General features: G+C 39.9%; 1 protein-coding gene across 1 annotated transcript in view; it reads right to left on the bottom strand.

Annotated features, from left to right (window-relative positions):
• The window catches only part of MYO3A (myosin IIIA), a 286656-nt gene that overhangs the window by 92669 nt on the left and 167995 nt on the right, over positions 1-25992 (bottom strand). The window contains exons 16-17 of the mRNA XM_006139727.2: positions 7676-7802; positions 3053-3263 (exon numbers count right to left, since the gene is read on the bottom strand). Coding sequence (XP_006139789.1) covers positions 3053-3263; positions 7676-7802 — 338 coding nt within the window. The remainder of the gene's footprint in view (positions 1-3052; positions 3264-7675; positions 7803-25992) is intronic.

The raw sequence follows: 25992 nt of genomic DNA, 5'->3' as shown, positions 1-25992 counted from the left end.
ATGTAATCCTGGCTGTGCTTGGTGTGGCGTGAGCAGGTGATTTGGAAAGAGCTGGTGACCACGCCGTGAGCTGAACGAGCTGCTCTCATTTGGAGCAAGTGTCTGAATTCAGAGTGCAGTGACGGAGTACCTTCCATACGTGACGGCTTTCCTCACAAAAGGAAAGCTACCCAAGAATTTCTAAGAGTTCCTATTTTAAATAGTGAGTGTATTTCTATGTGGCTATAGGAAGCAAGATGTCTAGTTAAAACTGATCCTTAGAAAGGATATAGTTCAGGGATTCTTAAAGTGGGATCTGCTAATAGTCTTCCATAGGTCTGGAATCAAAACTGTGTGCAATATTTTAATGAGTGTGTATAAATACATCGATTTTTATTTTTTTGAGGGAAGAACATAGACAGTTTTCAAGAAGTTCTGTTTTCTTCTTTTCCTTTAAAGAGAGAGATGGAGAGAGGGAGAGAGAAATAAAGAGACAGAGACAGACAGTTTTTAAAAGAATTATTTATTTAATTTTATTAATTATTATTATTATTATTTAATTTGCTACTAGGCACATGTGCTTGAGAATGAGAGCAAGGGAGAGAGAGAGAAAGCAAGCTGCCAGGTCTGAAACTTGAACCACGGCCACATGGGAGTCCAGTGCCTTAACCACCATGCCGCCTGCTGGCCCAAGATGGGCATTTTTGATGGGGCCTCTCTGTGTGACAATCCTCCCATCCTGGCCTAATTAGTCAGGATCTCAGATACCTGTAACAGCACCTTCGTTGTTCGGGTTGGTCTGGGAACCAACCTTGGGCTTTGCATGAGTTCTTATAAGGCTCCAAGATACCCCATGATTAAGGTCACTAACTGGTTATTCAATGGTCTTATTTAATAGCTGAAGATAAGAGACGCAGAACAATGTAGTAACTTGTCCAATGTCACACAAGTTAGTGGCAAAGCCTGGCTAGAAGACAAGCTCTCTAAAATCTGAACTGAACACAGTATTTTAACTGGTTTTGCTTTGGTTTTTAAAACTTTTTGTAAACTATTTTAAAATCTAAGATTTGGAGAGTTTTCATTAATGTATGAAAGGGAAAGTTACCATTTAGCAGGTAGGTTACAATGGAATTTTCAGCAGACTACCCTTCTAAATATCATTTAGTGCAAAACATGCAGATAACTAACAAGATTAGGTCAAATCTCTAAATACCTTGTTTATATTATGTGGACTATACAAATACTGAAAAAAATCACTGAATTTTTCTATTTTCATATGAACGATTAACATTATATAGAAGATGATCCATGAGCATATGAACCTTTTTGGCCACTAAATCAAGTTTGCAAATTGGATCGTGATTGCAGACTTGGCCATGGTAGGATATAATTCACTAGGGAGGTACAGAGCGATTTTGAGGTACAAAGAGTTAAGAATGTGGAGGAATAATGAATAATCTCTTCACACAGTTTGACTGGATAATATTATGGTGTGGTGTATATTTCAGCAGAAAAATAATGATGAATTGCATACTTGAAGTGTGTACCAAATGGCCTTTGCTGCTTAGCAAGCAGGTGTAATTGGGGATCTTAAGGTAGGCTCCATTATGTTTTTCTACATGCAAAATTTCTAAAGACCATATGATTTACCACAGACCAAGCCTTAGATGTAAATGGAAGGACTCATATCTACACACAATCCCTGGCATATGGAGAGCAATCGATGGGGGCTGTGCTACCCTTATTTCTAAGCTAAGGTACTAGGAAGAGTGTAGACTTATGGTCAGATAACAAAGGTGCTCTTTTTCTATTGGGTTGTCAGAAAAGTCATGACACAGTTTTCTATGCAAAAATGCATCATGACTTTTCCAACAACCCAATAATTATCTAGTTTGTTTGTTTGCTTATTTATTTATTTATTTTTGAGAGAGATTTTTGCGATAGGGTGTGTACATTTTCCTGAGAGATAGACAGAAAGTGAGAAATCACCCCTTAGGGGGGGACAGCCATGCCACAGTCCCTTCTCCTTCATCCTCCTCTTGGGATATATATATATATATATTTTTTGGAGAGATTTTCGCTATAGGGCGCGTGTGCTTGCCAGACAGACAGAGACATAGAGACAGAAAGCGAGAAATCACCCCCCAGGGGGAATGGTCACACCGCAATCCCTTCTTCTCCATTCTCCTCTGGGGATCTTGGGCACGCACGCACACGCACCCGGCGTGAGTTTTAAGCCTCCGGGACGCGAACCGCCGTCGACTACGTGGGAGTCCAGCGACATAGCCATTATGCTAACTGCTGGTTCCCCTACTCTTGGTATTTTGGGCACACAGGCCCGGTGTGAGGGTTTTTTTTTTTTTTTTTTTTGAGAGATTTTTGCTATAGGGCACCTGAGTTCACCAGAGAGACAGAGAGAGACAGAGAAACAGAAAGTGGGAAATCACCTTCTGTGGAGGATGGCCATGCTGCAATCCTTTCTCCTCCATTCTCCTCTTAGGATCTTAGGTGGTACACACACACGTGCGTGGCATGAGTTTTAAGCCACCTGATCTGGGACTTGAAATGCGATCTACTACATGGAAGTCCAGTGATGTAACCATAATGCCATTTGCTGGTTCTAGTGCATTTTTTGACTCAAAGTTCACAGGGTTACAGTAAGAGTTAAAATATGAAAAGAAAAGTTTTCCTTTGCCTTAAACCCTCAAAGCAAAAACAAAGAATTCCTCAATTGACATTTTATATAAACATAAAATATTTCATGGTATACCTTCTAATCAAAATAACATATTAATTGACAGAAAGATATTTTACTTAAAAAATCACGATTGTGACTAATCATGTTGCTTCTGCATTTTGCTGCAGAAATATAAAACGTTTATGGTTATATGAATAATGAGGTGTTACTATTAAGAAATGAAGCACATCTACTGAAATTTAACTTTGATAATTCAATCACACCAATTAGAAACATCTTCAAAGGAACTCAAGAAAATCAACAAATTAAATAAAATTTAAAAATAGATTTACATCACCTAGCAGTGGGAAAAATTGTTCCTATGAAAATATTTACCTCGATAATGTATTGTGCTTTAACAAGCTGTTAATGCAATTGACTATCCAACTGAAGAGACGTCCGTATAAAGTTTTAGCCATAGCATCTCTGACATCGGTAGCTCTTTCTACAGTATTGGGTCGTATAATTGTTTCTCCTCTAGTGACCACACAGTGGGAGGTAAGAGCGTCTTGTAGCTCATCTGCCTGAATGCAAAGCAGAGAAGCAGCTGAAAAGTAAACAAATACACTGTTAGAAGAAAAAATGACAGTGAGGTCACTTCCAGAAAATGAAAATATCTTAGTTCATATCCTTTAAATGACATGTAATAAATAGGTGAAGGCTTTATGATGAAAAGATAAGTTACTGTTCAACATTAGAACTATGTCTCCTGGCCAATTTTGCCTACTTACCTTCATAATGCAATACTACCCAAACCAAAGTAGCCAACAGTGGAACTGCTACACAAGAGAATGAGTGCTTAAGTGATGTCAAATACAATTTCACTGAGTGATGCCAAATCATTGAAAAGCATAATGAATGAATTTGATGTAATATGGATATCATTGCTACACACATATTTTCAGCATTTAGATATTAACTGGAAGATTACTTAGAGTGCTGAAGTATATCCAAACAAATGTATCTGAAACACCTTCTATGATTTACCTTGACATCCATGTGTTTATCAAATAACTTTTTAGTTTCTTTTTAAAATTGCCAAATTTTGTTAAAATTTGATGCCTACACAAATGTTTTATCTTAATGTAAAGCCTTAAGAATTTCTCATCTGTTGCATATTATTTGTAAATATGGTTTCAATTCACTGCGTATATAATATCAACAATTTTCTCTCTTTTTTTTTTTTTTTTTTTGGAGAGGTTTTTGTTATAGGGCATGTGCACTCGCCAGACAGTCAGAGAGAGACATAGAGACAGAAAGTGAGAAATCACCCCCCAAAGGGGATGGCCACGCCACAATCCCTTCTCCTCCGTTCTCCTCTCGGGATCTTGGGCACGCACGCACACGTGCCCGGCATGAGTTTTAAGCCACTGGGTCCGGGATGCGAACCACGGTTGACTATGTGGGAGCCCAGCGACATAGCCATTACGCTAACTGCTGGTTCCCAATATCAACAATTTTCAAGTTGCTGAATGTTTAGGTTGCTTTCATATGTTCATAATTGTAAAAAAATATACTGGGATAAATATTCAGGGCATGAATACATATTCATATTTCACATTTTTGTAGCATAGATGGCCTAAATTCAATCGGTCCAAAGATTACAATATATTTAATTTTTTTATATACACACTATAACTGCTCTTCCAAAAATCTGAACCAATTATACTCCTATTGGTTAAATGGAAGATGAGTAATTTCAATATAATTTCATAGATGTCAGGGATTATTCTTTTTAAAAATGGCCAATTTGAAGGACCAACAGTTGGCATAATGGCTATGTCGCTGGATTCCCATATGGTCGACTGCAGTTCGAGTCCCGGACCCCATGGCTTAAATTCATGCTGGGCACATGTGTGTACGTGCCCAAGATCCCGAGTGGAGAATGAAAATGATGGGATTGTGGCATGGCTATTCCCCTTGAGGGGTGATTTCTCGCTTTCTGTCTGTCTCTCTCTGTCTGTCTGGTGAGCACATGCGCCCTATAGCAAAAACCATTCCAAAAAAAAAAAAAAGTGAAAAAATGGCCAATTTGGGACCAGCAGTCAGCATAATGGCTTAGTTGCTGGATCCCATGTAGTTGACTGCAGTTCGAGTCCCGGACCTGGTGGCTTAAACTCATGCCGGGTGCATGTGCGTGTGTGCCCAAGATCCCGAGAGGAGAATGGAGGAGAAGGGATTGTGGTGTGGCCATCCCCCTGGGGGGTGATTTCTCACTTTCTGTCTCTCTGTCTCTCTGGCGAGCACACGCGCCCTATAGCAAAAAACCTCTCTCCCCCCCAAAAATGGCTTTGTCTTTAATTGATTTCTAATGATGCTGAGCACTTTCATCTTTCATATTTTTATTGGTAATTTATGGTTTTTATTTTGTAAGTTGCATTTTTTTATTGATTTGTTCATCTTTTTCTAAACAATGTATAAGAATTCTCTATAGCTTAAAGAGAATAGGATTTTGATATAGCTGTTGCAAATATTTCTCTCATCTTTCATTTGCATTAAAATTTAATTAATTATATTTTTTAAGTATAAAAGAGTTCTACTTTTATGTAGTCAAATATACTATTTTTTTTTAAAAGAAAATCATGTCTGGTTTTGATTTTTCTGAACATAAACCTTGTTAAGTCCTTTCTTACCACAGGATTATATAAATGTACTTCAATTGGTATTTTTATGATTTTTCTTTTTGCAATTTTTTTTAGGTTTTCTCTTTTTTCTCTCTCTCTCCCTCGTGCTATAAGGAGTGTGCACTCATGAAAGAGAGAGAGAAAGGAAGAGAAAAAGTGAGAAATCACACCCCAGGGGTGGGGGGTGGACATGTGGCAATCCCTTCGTCTCCGTTATCCTGTCAGGATTCTTGGCATGCGTACATATGCATTCAACATGATTTTCAAGCCTCAGGGTCCAGGACACAAACCTGCAAAGTTGGCCATGTGGGACCAAGCACCTTAACCTCCATGCTGCCTGCTGGCCCTTTTTATGCATTTAAATATATGCTATTTGAATTCATTTTGGTATCTGGTGTATGAAAAGGATTTAAATTACCCCTCCTCTAAATGGTGACCCGGTTGGCTGTCTCTAAAAACCAATTCCCTAATAATTTGAAATGTCTTTTTTCATCCTTTTACTTGAATCTGTTTCTGAACAGTGTTTCTCACTGTATGTCTATTTCCATTTCCACTTCTATTAATTTCACACATATTTATTGAATGTCTGCTACTTACCATTTACCTGGGGATATACTGTAAGGCACAGTACTTTGTAAAATAAGGCTCTAGTCTTGATGGTCTTTATCCAGGAGGAATGAGAAGCTGATCAAAAAACTTAAGTGGGAAGGGTGAGGGGAATAGAGGAGAAGTAGGAGAGGGAAGAGGAAGAGGAGTAGTAGGAGGAGGAGACTGAGTAAGGCCAGTGATCCATGTGCTACGTATGACACAAAAAGACACAAAAACGAGCAATTCTTAATGTTGAAAGAACTGGGAGGTCACTTAGCTCAGGTGAGAGGTGGTAATGTCCTTGATGGAAATGGTGATGATGGTGATGGAGAGAAATGATCAGGTGTGAGGGACATTCATGGGGTGAAATGGACAGCACCTGATGAAACAACGCAGTTGTAAAACCATCTGGGACATCAGCCTTGGTTTGGAGATTATTCCTTGTAACCTTGAATTATATTGGGTCATTGGAAAAGTCATGGCACATTTCTGCCTAGAAAACATACCTCATAACTTTTCTGATGACCCAAGGAGCCATTTTGTTGAAAATGAACAGAATTTCTATTTTCCTCAGATGACTATTTCGAAAGTACTTTAATTCATTTAAATGATGTCAATGTATAATTTATCCCTTTTTTTAATCCCCTGTCTGATTGTCTCCTGCTCTACAGAAATAGGTTCGTAGTCATAACTCATCGCTCCGTTTGGCTGTTTCTAACTATACTCTGATCTACATCCGCTCTTCAATGCAACTCATTCTGTCAGCTGCTGCTAACTTTTCTAGCAATAGCTAGACAGTGAGATTCGAATTTTATCAGATAGCATTGTCTGGTTATTCCTTCACTCCTGATAACTCAGTGTCTTGTGTGTCAATTCCACGTTTTGTGTGTAGGAGGTCAGAACATGTGTACTCGAAGTTTCCAGGCACATGCCAACTGCAGACTCTTGTTCTGCTGCATCTCTGTGCCAATCCCAGAGATACAGTGGGGCAGACGATAGTCTGGAGGAGGATGAGCTGGCATTTGGTTTTCTGAAATTACCCTACAACATCTCATTCTGTCTCTGAACAAGTATAAATTAGGAAAAAGACACACATAAAAAAATGTCTATCATGAGTCTCTAGGTTATAGATGAAACTTAGAGCAAATCAGAATTTATGAGACATATGCCTTAAAAATAAAAGAATAGTATATCTTCTAATAGAAAAAAGCCGTGCCACTGGAAGTGAGAAACCTTAATTGCTGGAATAATCCAGCACTTCACTACGAAGAGAAAACGTGATTTGAAGCAAATACGATGATGTGGTTCTTTGTGGTAGAAAATGACTACAAGAGTAATCACCCCAGGCTGAATGGGTGTACAAAATCTAACCAGTATGAAAACAGACAGGCCTTTATTACTTGCAAAATGATGCAGATGTTCCATGTACAAGATAACAACTTTATTTTTTTAGATCAGTTTACTAAATTTTCACCCTCCTATCTGTGTTTTACATCAAAATATATAAGTAGCTCCTAAAACAGTCTTTATAACTAGTCTTTAGAAACATTTTCTACACTAATCAGTTAATTTGCAGGCATGAAAATCTGTTTTAAACAGTGGACTTTTAAACATTTTGCACAAATTGAATCTGAGTATTATTTTAGGGATTCCAGGTAAATACAATTGTTTGAAATTATCCTTATGTGACACAAAGTTAAAAGACTCTGAAACAGCTCAGTTTTAAATGGAAGATAATAAAACTCACAGTTCTCCAGAGCTGCACGATCGGAAATGTGGCTCTTATCAATCTGATGTTCAGATGCCACGGAAGAAAACTCGATGTTTCCAACATTCAAGATTGCAGCGAGTATACTGTACACACTTCCGAGTTGCTGAAACATACCACAGAGACATTGCCATCACTCTCCCCCTCAGTACAGCAAGGCGCTGACCACAGCTGGGGGCAGACTGGGAAGAACCCTTGGGCTCCAACGTGAGGTCATCCCACAGAGCACAATGTTAGGCTGAGACCCAGGTCAGCGAGGTCCCAGGGAGGCTTGATGTTGTTACTTATTTCAACTTTAGAGGTGAGCCCAATGTCTATTACCCTAATGAGTGCTTTAAAATATTTTATGAATGAAAATACAAATTAAGAAGTAGCAACAAAGAGCTTGCCTTAGAGGTGATAGAAATACTGGGTCACTGAAAAGTCAAGATGAATTTTTACACAGAAAAACAGACAACTATATTATGACTTTTCCAATGACCCAATATTTCATTTATTAGGTCACAGGTAGATCTGTCCACATGAAATTGAACTGCAGGCTTTAGAGTGCTTGTTATCGTATGTACATTTTCCTAAGTCTATCTTCAAAGCCGTGGGGGTGTGGGTAGTAGGGCACTGCCCTGTGGTGTTGGAACCATTTGGAAGATGGGCTGGATCTGGTTGACCTGGACACAAGTGTGTGCTCATGATCCTGGCTGACCTGAACAAAAGTGTATATCCACGGTCCTGGCTGGCTAGGAGGCTGGGGGAGGATTGCAGTATGAGACCTATTGAGGGTACCTGGCTCTCCCTCTTATGAAAAAAATAAAATATAATAAATTTTAAAAAAATTTAAAGAGAGAGACCAGCAGTTAGCGTAATGGCTATGTCGCTGGACTCCCATGTAGTCAACTGCGGTTCGAGTCCTGGACCCGGTGGCTTAAACTCACGCTGGGCGTGTGTGTGTGCATGCCCAAGATCCCAAGAGGACAATGGAGGAGGAGGGATTGTGGCGTGGTCATCCCCCCTGAAGGGTGATTTCTCGCTTTCTGTCTCTCTGTCTCTGTCTGTCTGGCAAGTGTACGTGCCCTATAGCAAAAACCTATCCAAAAAAAGAAAAAAAATGTAAAGAGAGGCAATATGTGTGGATAAAGTAGAATAAAAAACAAAGAAACAAAACAAAACAAAACAAAACAAACAAACAAAAAAACCCCAAAAGATCCCAGAACCAAAATAAAAGATACATGTAGTTTAAGTATACAGTGAGAACTGCTTTTGTTGAGATTTTTGCCAAAGGGTACATGTGTTCACTATGGGGGCAGCGGGGAGAGAAATCACCCCCACAGAGGATGGCCATGCTTCAGTCCCTTCTCCCTCATTCTCTTAGAAGTTTTGGCACGCACGCACGCACATGTGCCTGGTGTGTTTTTCAAGCCACTGGATCCAAGACTCAAATTGTGGAGTAGGCCAGTGGGATTTAGCACCTTAACCACCATGTCATCTTCTAGTCCATAGGCTGAGAGCTTTTTAAAAAGATTTTATGCTAGAAAGTATGTGCACATGCATGAGAAAGCGGGGACCGAGGGGGAGGAGAGAGAGCGAGCCTGGTCACGCTCTTTCCTCCAGTTCTCCATCACATCAGCAGTCTGCGCACGCACAGGCACCAGCAGTGTTTTTCAGGCCAATGGGGCTGGGACTTGAACCATGGTCAGTCCTGTGAGATCTGACTTCCTCCGCAAAATATTTAACCACTGTGCTATGAAGGCCTGTGCACTTCAGACCACAGCTTAGAGTTTATAGTAGTTATTACTTCCTAAACATACATTCCTAACTTAGTACATCAAACACGTGTTCAGAAACACGTATACACATGTTGATGACTCTTCTCGGAGCACTGGAGGTGTTCTGTGATAGAGTCAGGTAATTCTAGGCACTACCCCAGCTTCCTCCTTCCTCACCGTTCATTGTGTGGTGAGGTGCAGGAGAGAGACAAAATACTTTATTTATTTATTTTTCAAGTTGCTTCATTTATTCTAGTCCAAATCCTAGACTTAACAAATTTCCAACTTTCCAAGGCAAGATAAAAACTGAGGATGAAAGAAAATCTTTAGGCATATTTTATTTATGTATAACACATACAAATATATATCTAAAAATACATATATTTACACACTAAACATGAATATACATGTAATGGCTATTCAGGTATACAGGAAACATCTAATAAGCATGTGATTTCATTAATTTCAGGTAGAAAAATTAATACAGTATCTGAGATTTGCCATATTTTTCTTCAGAAACTATAGGCCTTATGGATAATCTATACCAGGCATATTCCTCTCAATAGAATGAACTATGTTCTTTTTTTTTTTTTTGGAGAGGGTTTTGCTATAGGGCACATGTGCTCTTCAGAAAGACAGAGAGAGACAGAGAGAAAGCGAGAAATCCCCCCCCAGGGGGGATGACCACGCTGCAATTCCTTCTCCTCCATTCTCCTCTCGGTATCTTGGGCACGCATGCACATGCGCCTGGCATGAGTTTAAGCCACCGGGTCCAGGACTCGAACAGTGGTCGGCTACATGGGAGTTCAGCGACATAGCCATTATGCTAACTGCTGGTCCCAAAATGAACTATGTTCTTTCAAAACTTTGTGCATTTATCAGTTACAGTACACAAAGGTCAGGTGTATGAGCTTCCAGAGTTGTATTTTTAAAAACATTTAATGCTATACAAAATCATAAGCTGAATCAATGGACAGTTGATTCTTACTCAATTGCTCCTGAGATTGACTGCATGATCTTTCCAGACTGTGGGGCTCTCCCTGATACTCTATAATTACACCATTCATTTGGAATAAAGCAGGAGGCTCAGAAGACAGCAAACCAGGGCAGGGAGAGTGATGGGCCTCAAAGGAGCCTGATGTCATGCATGGGCACAGTCTTGACCGAGGAAACGGTCACTCATGCTATGACGATTCTTCATCTCTGTTACTGGAGAACCCCAAATAACTCAAAGTAATTTTGTGTTTGATAGTTAACAATAATAAGTGAAATAATATTTTTTCATCAAGCACAAAATAAAAGGTTTTCCAGAGTCAGACTTCCACTGATCTGATGCATCAGGCTCCAACACGGCTGCTCCTGACATACCTACTCTGCTTTCGCACTTGAACGCTGCGCTGATCTGGGAAGCTGACGGCAGCCCCACTTGTGTGTGAGGGCAATGTCACCTCTCTCTATCCTGAGTTAATCTGTCCACGGTGAGATGATGTAGTCAGGGAGAGTTTTTCTCCTCTAAAGTCCTACTGTACTGTGCCTCCTATTCAACCACCTATCCATCCATTAGACCCTCCTTTGTTTAATATTTATCAAGCACTCTGTGAGGTATTGTGATAAATCAATCGATAAGCATAGTTCCTGCTCTCAAGAACTTCACAGGCTCATGGAACCAAATGGTATGGGTCATTTTCTACACTGGATTTCTATATAGATCATCTCTTTATATTTTCACTTTCTATATTCTACTATGGCTTTTTAATTAAGAAATTTTAACTTTTTAGAGCAGTTTAGGTTACTAGCAAAGCTGAGTGGATAGTATAGGGTTCTCATATACCTCTTGTCTCACGCAAGCACAATCCCCCCCTTCCAATATCTTGCACCTATGTTGCTAGAATCAATGAATCTATGTTGACACGTCATTATCACCCAAAGTCCAGAGTTGTATTAGGAGTCACTCCTGGTGTTGCACATTCTTTGAGTGTTACAAATGCATAATGACAAGTACCCATTATTGCAGTAGCCTACATAATGATTTCAGTGTCCTCTGTGCTCTGTCTATTCATCCTTCCTCCCCTCCTGACCTCTGACAACCACAAATCTTTTTGCTTTCTCCAGTTTTTGCCATTTTTTGCCTTTTAGGGATGTCACATCACTGGAATCGTATGGTATGTAGCCTTTTCAGATTCAATTCTTTCACTTAGGAAAATGCATGTCAGGTTTGACAGTGCATTTCTTTTTAGTGCTGAAAAATATTCCATTGTCTAGATGTACCATAGTTTATTTTTCCACCCACCTACTGAAAGACACTTTGGTTGCTTCTGAGTTTTGGCAACTGTGAATAAAGCCACTGTAAACATGGTATGTTGGTTTCTGTGCAGACATACATTTTCAACTTATTTGGGCATATGCCAAGGAATGTGACTGCTGGATCACATGGCAAAACTATGTTTAGTTTTGTAAGAAATTGCTCAACTGTCTTCCGCAGTGGCTGTCCCACTTTGCATTCCTACCAGTAATGTGTGAGAGTTTCTGTTGCTCTATTTCCACACAAGCACTTGATGTTCTCAGTGTTTTGGATTTGGGCCATTAAAATAAGTGTGCAATGGTATTTCTTTGTTGTTACAGGTTTTATGTAAAAATACAACATACCTGGTTGCAGGACTGAGACACACTAAAGATGTGGATCTGTGACTGCGTCTACATCCCATTTAGCATCGAGCCCACCACCTTCCACCAGCAAGCAATAGTTAACAGTTTATGTAGTGAGAGAATACATGTACTTTTTGAAATAGGTGTAAAAACCCTGATGGTGAGAAGGTCTCACCAGCAAGCAATAGTTAACAGTTTACGTAGTGAGAGAATACACGTACTTTTTGAGATAGGTGTAAAAACCCTGATGGTGAGAAGGTCAGGAAAAATAGACTAATGCATCAGCCTGTGGCTCTTTATACACTGTACGATGTATCTGATTTATAAGACAGTGTTCCAAAAGGTTCTGTGTAAGTGATTTTGTTTGGGATATGGAACATAGAGCTACAGTGCAAAGCACCTTACTCCTTGATGGCTTTGCAAGCATTCAATGTGTAACTTTCTTAAAAAGAAAAATGGAACATTTCTGTAAATAAGCCCACCATGACCTATAATCTAACCAAAATATTGCACTTTTGTAATAAAAAAGCAGAAAATAATATTAACATTTTTTCTAAAAAAGGGGTGCAGGGGGCATGAAGTTTAAGGTGCTGGATCCCACATTGCTGGCTCCACAGTTTGAGCCCCAGACATGGTGGCTTGAAAATCATGCCAGGAGCATGTGCATGCATGCCCAAAATCTCAAGAGGAGAATAGAGAAGAAGGGATTGCAGCATGGTTAGCCCCTACGGGGGTGACTTCTCACTTTCTCTGGTGAGCACATGCACTTTATAGCAAAAACAAAAACAAACAAAAACCCAAAAAACAAAAACAACAATGTGGAATATTTTCAAACTAAAAAAAAAAACAAAAAACAGAAAACTATATAATTCAAGACTCATAATTACTTCCCAACATGTTATAGTACCTGAAAACAACACTAACAATAGGAATACAAATCACTAGGATTGAATTCTAGAACTCAAGGAAAAAGCAGCATTTTAAGAAGGAAATGAGAATAATGAAGACTTTCATATGGTCTCCAGGGGTACTCTATAAACTTTCAAGTGTGATAGTGGTCGATGGCTCTGCTTCTATTTTATGTCTAGTTTCAAAATATATGGTTTTTTTCTTGATATGGATGTTGTTAATATAATAAATCTATGGTCTATGAACATGGAGCATAGTAAACAAAGTAGAATTCCATCATGGAGTATAAGAGATTAGTCAAATAGTGAGGACATTTAGTTGTACTTGGAGTTGGAGTACCAAATCCTATCTACCCAAATCTGCATAAGAATTATTTGAAGAGGTTATGATGAGAATCCAGTAGGACTAATAGCTGAAAAATGCCTAAGGCATGTGTGATATACTGGGTTAGACAGCTAAAGGTCAGCTGATAAGTACACTCTGGGGTTCTCACTGACAGAGAGAGAGAGAGAGAGAGAGAGAGAGAGAGAGAACAGCTTTGAGAATAAATCCAGATCTGTGGCTTGGATTGATTACCCTGTCAGTGGTCCCAGCTGGGTAGACAGGTGACTCTGCTCTCAGGGGATATTTACAATGCCTGGAGACAAATGGGGGTGGTGGTGGAGGTGTGCTACTGGCATCCTAGGATAGCGGTCAAGGACGCTGCTAAACAACCTCCACTACACAGCAGAAACCCCACAACTAAGAATTATCTGACCCCAAATGTAAATAATGCTCAGCTGAGAAGTTATCCTAGAAATACACAGAATCTATCTAAATTCTGGAAAGTCTCAAATTCTCTGTCCCAAAGAATGATCCTCAGCTCACAACCCTAGAAAAATACAAAAATAAGAATAGGAGGGTTGAAGCAAATCAGATATACAGTGAGTTGAACTGTTACCCCCCAATTCATATGTTGAAGCTGTAAGCCCCAGCGCCTCAGAGTGTGATCACACTTGGAAATATAGTTATTGCAGATATAATTAGTTAAGACGTACCCATGTTGGAGTAGTGAGGCCCCCCCAGCTAACAAGGCTAAGGTCCTTTTAAAAGAAAACAATGTGATGCACACGGGGGAACTCCATGTGAAGACACACACGGGGGACAGCATGTGAAGACACACACGGGGGAACTACATGTGAAGACACACATGGACGACTCCATGTGAAGACACACACGGGGGACAGCATGTGAAGACACACATGGGGGACTCCATGTGAAGATACACGTGGGGGACTCTATGTAAAGACACACATGGGGAACTCCATGTGAAGACACACGGGGGAATCCATGTGATGACACACAGGGAATTCTATGTGAAGACGGCTGAAAGCAGAGACCAGGTGAGGCGTTGGTGCTGTGGAATGCCAACAATTGCCAGGGAACCCCCAGAACCTAGGAAATAACCACAGGGCAGAATCTCGTCACAGCCCTCAGAAGAACCAATCCAGCTGACATCTGGTCTCAACTCCTCACCTCCTGTACTGTGAACAACAAACTTCCGTTGTTCAAGCCACCCAGGTGTGGTTCTGTGTAAGGGCAGCCCTAGCAGACTACCACGGAGTAGATGCTTTATTGCTAACGTCATCTATCGATGCTTTATTGTTAGCTTTGTGAGAAAGGATTGTAGCCTTGGGACAATTAGCATGGTTATTCTTAAATGTCTGAAATCTTTAAGAACATTAGAGACAGTAAAGAGCATATTAGGACAAAGTAAATATCCGACAATGTCTTGCAACCTGAATTTCAATGCTTATGTTATCTGTTGATGATAATGTGCATGGTATATTCAACTGGACTGGTGTGAACTGTATTCATGTTGGGTAAATTCACTTCAAAAATCGTAGTTATGTATAGTGATTGAATGTATAAAATAAATTTTAAAAAAGAAAAAATGCTTATTTGATATTACACTTAAAGTTGTAGTTTGAAAACATAACATAGTATGATTGCAAATTACATTCAAATGTAGAAGATAATTTGATTTACTACATTAATCATTTTAAATGGTTAGATTTCAGGGATAATAAGTATAAGAGCTTAAGGTTTAGTTAAATGATTAGAAACTTTAGAATGTATTTATCAATTCTTATAAGCAGCCTGTTAGTCACTTGGAGTGATTGAAAGATTGCCATGTACTAAACTTTTTAATAGATTCGGGTGTTTAAGATAATATAGTTAATAATGTTTGTTTAGCACAATTTAAAGTTATATTTATGAGCTAAGTGAACAAAGAACAGTGGATTGCACAGCACACATGCATGCCTTTGGGACTGTGCTCCCTACCAGTCTCCTTCCCTCTGGTCTTGATCTTGCTCATCTTTCTTCCACATGTCTGTCACAGTGATATTTCTAGCGGCCAGATCAGATCATCTTATGTTTTCAATTAAAATCCTTTAATGGCACCTATTCCCTTAGGGACAAAGTGTTAGCTCCTTCCAAACCACGCAAAGGCAGGTTTTGCATCTACTTGGGCCTATCTGCCTCCTCCGTTCTCATTTCCAGCTCCTTCTCTCTCCCTCCCTCCCTCCCTCCCTTCCTTCCTTCCTTTCTTCCTTCCTTCTCTCCTTTCTTTGCTATAAGGCATGTGAGTTTGCCAGAGAGAAAGGAAAAGAGAGGGAAAGACAGGGAAAGTGAGGAATCACCCCCAGGAAAGGCCACATTTCAATCCCTTCTCCTCCATTCTCCTCTCATGATTTTGGGCATGCATGCATGTGCTCTGGTGTGATTTTCAGGCCCCCAGGTTTGGGACCGGAATGGTGCGACTGCCCAGCCACCTTAACCTCCACACCCCCTGCTGGCCTCCTCTTTAGATATTTCAGCTAGCCAAACTCCTCATAGCTTACCAAGAATTCCACATCATTTTCCTGTTCTTTCTCCCATTCTTCACATATATTATCTCTTTTGAATCTTTCTGGGACCATCCCCAGATCTCATGCTTCTGTGACATTCTCTGTTTGCTACCACAGAATTGACTACATTTTAATGAAATGATGCTTAGCATTCATCTCTTCCAACAGATTGTAAATTTATTGAGGACAAAGACTGACAGATTCATACAGATCATTTCTCATACAGCATCCAGTACACAGCCGGCAGTTAATAAATGCTTCCCTAACTTCCTTTGTGTCAGTCAAATGACAATAACATCTTTACTTTCAAAATAGAATCTCTTTTATTTGTCCTGTGTCTGTAAGTCTCTGAATCTGTGCCTCACGGTTTCGACTAACCTATACAATTTTTTTTTTTAATTTAAATACTCCCTTCTTTGGGTCCCAGGCTTAGCAGCCTGAGTTAGTAGTTAGATTTTGTGAGAACAAGTTCTTACTAAGCCAAGTTGTTTGCTTCCAAATCCAACAAACTTCTCTAAGTGGAGAGCTCTGTGGCTGGAAGAGTTATGAGCCCCTTTCTCTAATTTTGTTCTGGAACAGGAGCTACAGTCCATGCTGGGAAGGTCGAGTTTGGAACACCAGTTCTTTCACAACAAGCACTAAGTCCTTCCTTAGAGACTCATCCCACACCTGATGCCTAATTGAAACCCATGTGAGAGAGTGGTAGGTGAGGGACAGACAACGCCTGGGTCTCAAAGTGGGTGCGGATCACCATGGACCTGGACAAAGTGGCCCCAGTCCTAGAGATGGGGCACCATCCACTCTAGTTCCGGGAAAGGCGAGGTGCTGATGCTGCCATAGAGAAAGGACAGAAGAGGCAGGCTGGGGAGGAGGCCGGGCCAGCACCCAGGACAGGATACTATCAGAGCTCTCGGACCAGGCAAATGTGAACTGGTGGGAGAGAAGGAGAAGCTCTGCATGGCAGCATTTGCAGCAGCTTATCTATAAGGGGTATCAATATGTTCTCTCTTCTCAGGTTGAATTCTGCAGAAACTTAAAACAATAAAACGATATGAGCAATCTGCAAAGATTAGAATAAAATCAAAAGCCCTCGATTTCAATCATAAAATAATAGACCATGAGATTGGAAGTTATCCAGAAATGAATCAGCCCCCTTCCCTCCCTTTACTGCTAGACCAGAGTGCTTTGGTTTTTGGTCCAAGGCCACACAGCCGGAGATAAGCAGTACCAAGGATTTTAATCCAGTGATCCTGCCTCCCTAGCACAGAATTATTTTTATTTTACCAACCGACTGCCTCATCCTGTCATTTAGTCAAGTTGTTAATCCTAGCCGAATCAAGAGATTTTAGAATTGTAATTTTTTTTATGCTTTTTTTTTTAGTTTGCCAGAAGGCACATGTGCTTGCCAGAGAGAGAGAAGGAGAGAGCACCCTCAATGGGGTATGGTCACCTGGGCAATCCCTTCTCCTCCATTTCTCTATCCTGTTGAGATCTGGGCATGCATGTGGGCTGGGATTAGAATCAGGGGTGGCCATATAAGATCTGGCTTCCTTAACTGCTACACTGGGGTTGGTCCAAAATTATGCTTTTTAAATGGAAAAAGCAACTCGGTATCAAATTATTATTTTAAATTATCATCAGGTGACTTAATGGACATATATATCCCTCCCATTCTGACAAAAATAATTTTTAAAAAAATGAGGTAAGAGTGTTTCACAGACTTAACCAGCAGTTAGCATAATGGCTATGTCGCTGGACTCCCATGTAGTCGACTGCGGTTCGCCTCCCGGACCCAGTGGCTTAAAACTCACGCCAGGCGTGTATGCATGCGTGCCCAAGATCCCGAGAGGAGAATGTAGGAGAAGGGATTGCAGCGTGACCATCCCCGTAGGGGCGTGATTGCTCGCTTTCTGTCTCTATGTCTCTGTCTGGCGAGTGCATGTGCCCTATAGCAAAAAACCTCTCAAAAAAAGAAAGAAAGAAAAAAAAAAAGTATTTCACAGACTATATTTCAATAGCTTATGGAATACTTCAAAATATTTTTTCATGAATATTTAATTATAATTAAATTTCATAACTGTATTTCAAACTAATAATGCAAAGAAAACATGCTAGATTGCAATTTAAATCTATTTTAAGAAATGTTAGCCAAATAAAAACAGAAAAAAAAATTCTCATCTTAGACATAAGATATGACTTTGTGCAAAAAGAAAAAAAAAAAACAAAATTCCTGTTCTAACTTGGTAAAAATTGTCTCTAAATAAGATGAATCATTCAATTACCAATCATGTATTTTAAAACTATGGCAGGAAAGTAGCTTAGGGATGTTTTCCAAACTTTAGTTTTCTAATTTGTGTTATTTTTAGAGCATATCTGATTTTGATTTGCTTGTCATTTTGTTGGGGGGACTGTGATGAATCACAAATGTACACATGAGTTATAAACTTTGGGAATACTTACAAAGCACTGTGGGTGCTGTGGAGGCCAATGAGAGAAGGGAAGGGGGAGAGAGGGAGAAAGAGAGAATGTGTATTGGAGTCCCCAAATTGGGCCACAGAAAACTGCAAAGACAGCATGCCGTGCTCAGAGGCCGTGAGATTCATGCTACTTAACTTGATATTTAAAGATGCTTCTTTCAAAATGGATTTGAAGCAACTTCTGACAAAGGACATATCCAAACGAGTCAGTAAGACAGCGTAAGAAAATCAGGACTGGGGTAAAAAGGAAGTAAACATTCACTTGGTTTGATTCTGCAGTCTCCAAATTGGCATAGTCTGCCCTGCTAACTCAGACAGTTTGCATTTAGAGAAGAGATCACCATGTCCTGGAGAGTCACCTCGACCTAGGCCGAAGGAAATATCTAGCACTGGTTATGCTTCGGCTCCAGAGACTGATCTTATATTGCCCTTTATCCTAAGCTATATATTTAGATGTTTAATAAACATGAAACAAGTTTTCATTTAGACTACGCAGCTTGAAATGAATTGTATTTGTTAGTAGATGCAAGACTGGATTCATTTTAATGCTAGTAAACATTGCTCTACCAAGCAAGAGAAAGTAGTTGAGTCAAACAGAAGTGAAACATTGCCTCTAATGAGTGGGACTTAGAGGTAAACAAACCAATTAAAAATGATTCCTTGCTGCTAAGATAGCAAGCTCTGGGGGAGTGAACCAGTAAAAAACAGGTTAGCTCTTTTTTTTTTTTTAAAGAATTATTTTGTTTTTTATTTATTCATTCATTTATTTCATTTTTTTCTTTTGACCAGAGAGGGACAGAGCAAGAGAGAAGGAGAGAGTGGGAACGTGAGAGAGCAAGCCTCCAGGTCCAGGACTTGAACCATGGTTGGCCATGTGGGAGTCCAGCGTCCTTAACCACCATGCCACCTGCTGGCCCCCAGATCAGCTCTTCTGATGAAAAAGGCAGCAGAAAGAACTACAAAGAGGCCTAGGCCCTATCACACCCAGGGGCTGCTCTGGTTGATGTACAATATCCTTCTAGTCTGGAGGATGCTCTGAGATTCCATAAGCCTCTCTCATTTTGCCTTCACCAGGCTCCCAAAAAGGATAAACCACCGGCCACAAGGACATCTACCACTAGCAACATGGATTTTATGACTAAGGATTGGGGAAAAAGGTAGACATCGCCTTTTCTTTTAATCACTGCATGCCAACTAAAGCAGCTCTACCTCAAAAGCCGGGATACACTGGGTGATTAAATTAGCCTGTCTCTCTCTAGAGCACAAGCCACCAGAGGAATAAGGACCAGGAGAGGGAGAGTACCAGGAGGCGGAGGTGACACAGGGGAAGGGGAGGAGCCAGATCTAAATATGAATTTTGGCTTGTAGAAGTGATGAAGGTGTACCCAGCAGTGGTCTTGCCAAGTAAAGGGTAGGGTTAGGAATAAAGTTAAGCTAATAATATCATGTTGGCTAGAAAGCAAGTATATTCACTCCTGATGCACTAACTCAGGGTGTACATAGTGCTGAAACACTCAGAAGAAGACAATATCTTAGACCCTACAGCCAGAACAAGAGAAGAAGACTTCAAGGTGGCCTGAGACATCAGAATTACAGCATAAGAATGGCACAGTGTATGGTACAGGTGGCATGTGGGATTACCCTGGTGACTTCCAGAGCTTGTCTGCAGTCTCTGGGTAGGGGCTCATATTACCTGGAGTGCTGCAACAACTCAGTTCCTCTGAGTCGGACAGGTCCTTTCCCAGAGCTGAAGCCATTACAAACACATTTATTTTACTAGAAATAAAAATACCTATTTTCCCTAAATGTATCAGGGTCATCTCTGACTCTAGATGCTACAATTCAGACCTTATTCCCCAAAGACAGGCAAGGTCATCAGCACCAATCTGAGCGGGATGCAGCGTCCAACACCCAGACCCTGTGGAAGGTACAAGGCTGCACCTGAACCACCATATGCGTGGTAGTTCTCTGCTTAGTGATCTTAGTCGTTCAGCTCCTACTCAATTCTCATCACCTTTGTCTCAACTCTTAAGCAAAGGGTGTTACTGGTTAAGCAAACTTGTCTGTCCTACTACATCAATCTAGTCATCTTGCCAATTTTGCTGCTGCTTTTTCTGGCAGGGGTAGGCATAAGGGGATGGGATTCACCTACTGGCCACTTTTAAGAAGCAGGCACTAGCTCATTGGAAGAAAGTCCTTCACAATAACAAAGTATAGCTAAGAGTAGTCTGCAAGCTTCTTCAAAACTCTTCAGAGAACTCTTATTAAACACGAATGGACTTTTGTTTCATTTTACATCTTAAATGCTATTTAATGGTCAATAGAGAGTAGGGCCCTGGTCATCTTCTTTCTGCCTTAGAGACCACAGAACCATCGGGTTCCCAGATTACAGCTACAATGTAGTAGTTACAGAGTGGACAGCCTGAGATGCCGGCCAAAGTTCCCGGTAGAGCTCTTGAATCAGAACAGAGAATGCATCATTCAGAAATGAAGGTGGTCAAGATGGAACCTGTACTTTTTCTTTTTGTAATTTGCCAGAGTGCTCATGTGCTCACCAGAGAGGGACAGAAAGAGAAAGTGGTGGGGGGGGGGAAGAGAGAGAGAGAGAGAGAGAGAAAGGAGGCAAAAGCACCCCCAGGGGGCGTGGTCAAGTCACAACCCTTTTTCTTCCTCCATCTCTCCCTCCTTTTGGGATTCTGGCCATGCAGGCACATGCACCCAGCCTGTTTCTCAACTTGCCAGGTCTGGAGCTTGATCCACACAGCTATGTAGCATCCATCTGCCTTAACCACCATGCCACAGGCTGGACCCTGAAGCCTGTACTTCGAAACCAACAAGTTATTCAGATTCGGTTGAACTTCCTGTGAATAAAGAATTGACCGAAAGATGCACTCAACCTTGGCTTGCCATTGAGACTAGCACACAGCTTTCCTCTTGTCCTTATAACTCACAACGTTCTGGCAAAAGCTGAGATCTCTTTGGAAGATTCATAGTAATAATTCTTCTTCTTGTTCCAAGAGAAGTTAATTCTCCTTGACTGGTCCTGAAAACAATTTTCCAGCTCCCCTCTGGCTTCTCAACCTGCCTCTCACCTACCTGACCCTCTAGAAACAGAGTAGTGATGTTCATTCAGAGCTCAAGGTGGAACTCTAAATACTACAGCTGTAAAAACAGCCAGATAGGAGTCTCCCCATCAAATCAAATTCCTCTTGGCAATGGAGAAAGGCCACACTAGAAAATCTTATGCTAAAAGTTTCACAAAAACCATTTCTTCAACTATGATATATCTTGAATATTCACTCTTACAGATACTGTATGGTTTCTAAGTTGAATCTAACAAAGTATATTTCATAGTCATTTCGATTTCTTGTTTCTTCAGTTAGAGCAGCCAATTTGATCATTTTTCTATTTTTTCCATTTTCAGAGGGATCGCACAATCTCTTTTTACAAAAGTTCTTATTAAAATAGTTCTCAGCTAAATAAATGGCAGTCCATTTGAATGTAGGTATTCTTGCTTTATCAAATATCTATTTGGAACATCGCTGGACTATAAAGTTAGCTTTGGAGAGATGGATCATGGAAGATCTCCAGGACCCCGATCAACAAAGATGACCCTAGATTTACCCAAACTTTCCCTTCTAAGGCATAGCCTTAATTTCAAATAATAATACTTTAAAAAAGCCATTTATGCCTCCTCCTCCAACCTCCCTCAGCTGGCAGAGATCACACTGCAATCCTATGGGGCAAGATCTTGGGAGGCTTTCCACAGCTGGCCTGCAGCAAGGACACCACCGCCAAAGCCAAAAGCTCCTTGCCTTAAAAGAGAAGGCGAGACTGGGAAAGTGCCTACAGCAGGTGCTCCATATTCGGAGGAAATGCATGTAGCAGCAAATTTTTCTCTATGCTAGGAAGATCTTTAGAAATACTTTCTTGTAAGCCATTGGATCACAGAATGAAGACTGTTGTTGATAACCTACCATATTAGACTGGAGCTAACAGCATCTTAAATGCTAGCTCAAAGTGATTAGAGTCAGTAACTTCAATGGACATAATTTGAATTATTTTTGTAAAGTTACATTTCTATCAGCATCTCCCCCCCTTTTTTTTTTCTTTTGGAGAGGTTTTCCACTATAGGGCGCGTGCGCTCGCCAGACAGACAAAGAGAGACTTAGAGACAGAAAGCGAGAAATCACCCCCTAGGGGGGATGGTTACGCCGCAATCCCTTCTCCTCCATTCTCCTCTCGGAATCTTGGGCACGCACGCACACATGCCCGGCGTGAGTTTTAAGTCACCGGGTCCGGGATGCAAACTGCAGTTGACTACGTGGGAGTCCAGCGACATAGCCATTACGCTAACTGCTGGTTCCCAGCATCCCTTCATTTTATATCCCATGGGTAAAATTTTTCTAAAGCTTTTTAGAATTTTTTCTTTCTTTCTTTTCATTTTCTTCTTCTCCTTTATTATTATTATTTTTTCCCTAGCTAAAGCTCCTAGTAGAGATCTCAGTAGAGATCTGATAACCCAAGAAACTTGGTATACATCTTAAGCAGACACATTAACTGTTTAAAGCTTCAGGAGTAAAAATGTAATAAAATTCAACAAATTGCACATTACTTTTCTGAAAGAGTGCATCTAAAAACCTCATTTACATCCTGAGTGACATTTTCTTTTATCACAGGATCTGAATCAACCTAGCAAACAGTAAACTCCTAAGATCAGAGCTTGAAAGCTTCTCTAAAAGCTGTCAGGAGTCCTTACTTACTAAGATACTTAGTTACAAACATTTTAAAGTACAACCTCTGGGACAGAAGGAAATATTTATCAGTTAGCCTTAAGTGCCTTCCTTATTAAATAAGAAAAATGAAGAAACGGAGGAAACAAGTATTCTCCTTAAGACAAGAATAAGAAACCAAATGACTAATTAAATATAAAAATAAAACTAAGGGCTGGTCTCTTAGCCTACTGGTTAAGGGAGCTAAATCCCACATGGCCAACTGCTGTTGAAGCACTGTCTGGTGCCCCAAATCCCAATAGGACAGAGACATAGGTCAGATAAGACTCTACAAAAATGAGAGATGCAGCCTTTGAGATTTTCCAGGAGCTCAACTGGAAAACTCAAAACTCAAATTTTAGGTAAAAAATGCTTAATTTAGAATTTGATCTTGAAAAGGCATGTCAAAGATGTCAGAAAACTTATAACATTTGATCAAAACAGGATCATAGGTCACATTACCTAAGCTGATAATCAAAATATTTAAATATCAATTATAGAAAATTATATAGTTAAAAAGTTTAATCTTGTAAGGTTTAGTGTTTAATAAATATAAACATAAAGCATAAAAATGTGTTTTCATAGGCAAGTTATCAAGCTATAAAGAAACTTCCTGCAGCATAATTGTATTATACTGTAAGCAGATGTATACTTAAAAAAATTGTTTTTATTTTTTATTTTTGGAGAGGTTTTTGCTATAGGGTGCGTGTGTTCACCAGAAAGACAGAGAGAGACAGAGAGATAGAAAGTAAGAAATCACCCCCCAGTGGGGATGGCCACACTGCAAACCCTTCTCCTCCATTCTCCTCTAGGGATTTTGGGCATGCACACACATGTGCCTGGCGTGAGTTTAAGCCACCGGGGCCGGCACTCAGACTGTTGACTACATGGGAGTTTAGCGACATAGCCATTATGCCAACTGCTGGTCCCAAACCCTTGTTTTTTGTTTTTGTTTTTTTGAGAGGTTTTCACCTGAGGGAATGTGCACTCGCCAGAAAGAGAGAGACAGAGAGATAGAAAGTGAGAAATCACCCCCCGGGGGGATGGCCACGCCGCAATCCCTTCTCCTCCATTCTCCTCTTGGGATCTTGGGCATGCACGCACATGCGCCCGGCGTGAGTTTAAGCCGCCGGGTCTAGGACTTGAACCGTGGTCAACTACGTGGGAGTCCAGCGACATAGCCATTACACTAACTGCTGGTCCCCCAAACCCTTGTTTTAATACAGGTGAAAATAACTATTGATGAACTTTTAGGAAAACATATAATACTTTCTTCAAATTCTATCCAACTTGTCATATATAAAAACCCTTTCGTAAAATTACAAAACTCTGACTTTCCTATTCCAAGATTGTTTCCAGGGTCCTGGAAGAGTCGCACCTACAAACTGCAAACATTAACAGGCTATTGATAGTGAGATGCTACAGCCTGTCTCAGTGTTTTTATGATACATAATAAGCATTTTTTTCTCTTAGAGTAAAACATAACATTCTGCTAATTTCTTTCAAAAACAGAGACTTTTAATTTTCTTTAACCAATTACTAATCTAGTAATTTCCAACTCACCTATAACCTATAAGCCTCCGCTTCCAGATGTCCCACCTTTTAGGGTCAGACCAGCATAAAAGACTGTATGCTGATTAACAACTCTCCCGCCATCAAAACTGTATTTTAAAAAATCATCTCTCAGTACCCCCAAGAGACATGCTTGTCTTTCTCTGTGCGTGGTCACTCAATTTGGTGCTTACTAATAAATCACATTAATTACTATTTCTACAAAGTTGGTTATTTCCATCAACATGCTCTAAGTTACACACACACACACACACACACACACATGAAATGACTATATAACAGAGGTATGATTTTCAGGCTGCTGGATTCTGAACTTGAACCACAAAGCTGTCCATGTGGGATCCAGAGCCTTTAACCTCTATGTTACCTGCTGACCCCAAGAGAAAAATTTAATAAAATCCTAATAAAAATTTCAATAGGGGTTCTGAAAACTGGATGAATTGATTTAAAAACATGAATGTGGACAAGTAAATACAAGAAAATAGCTAAGAAAAATATGTAAAAGAAGAAAGTCAAAGCAAGACTGGTCTTACTAGAAAAATACAGTGTTTAAACCAATGTAACCAAGTCAACAGAATATTGCTATACCAGTAGGAAACATAAATTGAGAGATATTAGAAATAGTTTCCGAGTCATATAATGTCTTGATAACACATGCTAAGTCAACCCAGTGGAAGAGTACTGACTAATAGTGATGGCATAACTGGCATTCCTTCTGGAAGAAAATGGAAGTTAGTCTTCATTTGGTACCATAAAATAAACTGTAAATGGATTAAAGACAAATATATTTTTCAAGCTTTCAAGAAAATCTGAGAAATTATGCATATAATCTGGAGGTGGGGGGGTACCTTTTTAACCAAGACTAGAACATAGATGTTATAAACAAGAAGACTAACTTGTTTCAGTATGTAAAAATGAAAAACTGATTTTCTATGGTAAATGATAGGACAAAAGGTAACTAAGTCATACATCAAGAAATACTTATAATACAAATGCTAAAAAAGGTTTATAAATATTCAGTGAATATATACAAATTGACATAAAGCACATATATAGTTAAAATAAAAGGGCAACACATATAAATACATGATTTATAAATGAGAAAACCCAAACAGCTGAGAAATAAATGGAACTGTGTTCAGATATACTATCATTCAAGGATAGGCAAACTTGAGATGTCACTTTTCACCCATCAGATTAGCACATATTTAAAAAGCTACAATACAGTGAAGGTAGGATTGAATGGGAGAAGGGCACTCATGTACATGA

The sequence above is a fragment of the Tupaia chinensis genome, unplaced genomic scaffold (assembly GCF_000334495.1).
Source record: "Tupaia chinensis unplaced genomic scaffold, TupChi_1.0 Scaffold000001_1, whole genome shotgun sequence".
Lineage (NCBI taxonomy): Eukaryota > Metazoa > Chordata > Mammalia > Scandentia > Tupaiidae > Tupaia > Tupaia belangeri.
Note: the sequence above shows the minus strand (reverse complement) of the source record. Positions and strands in the feature narration are given on the sequence as shown.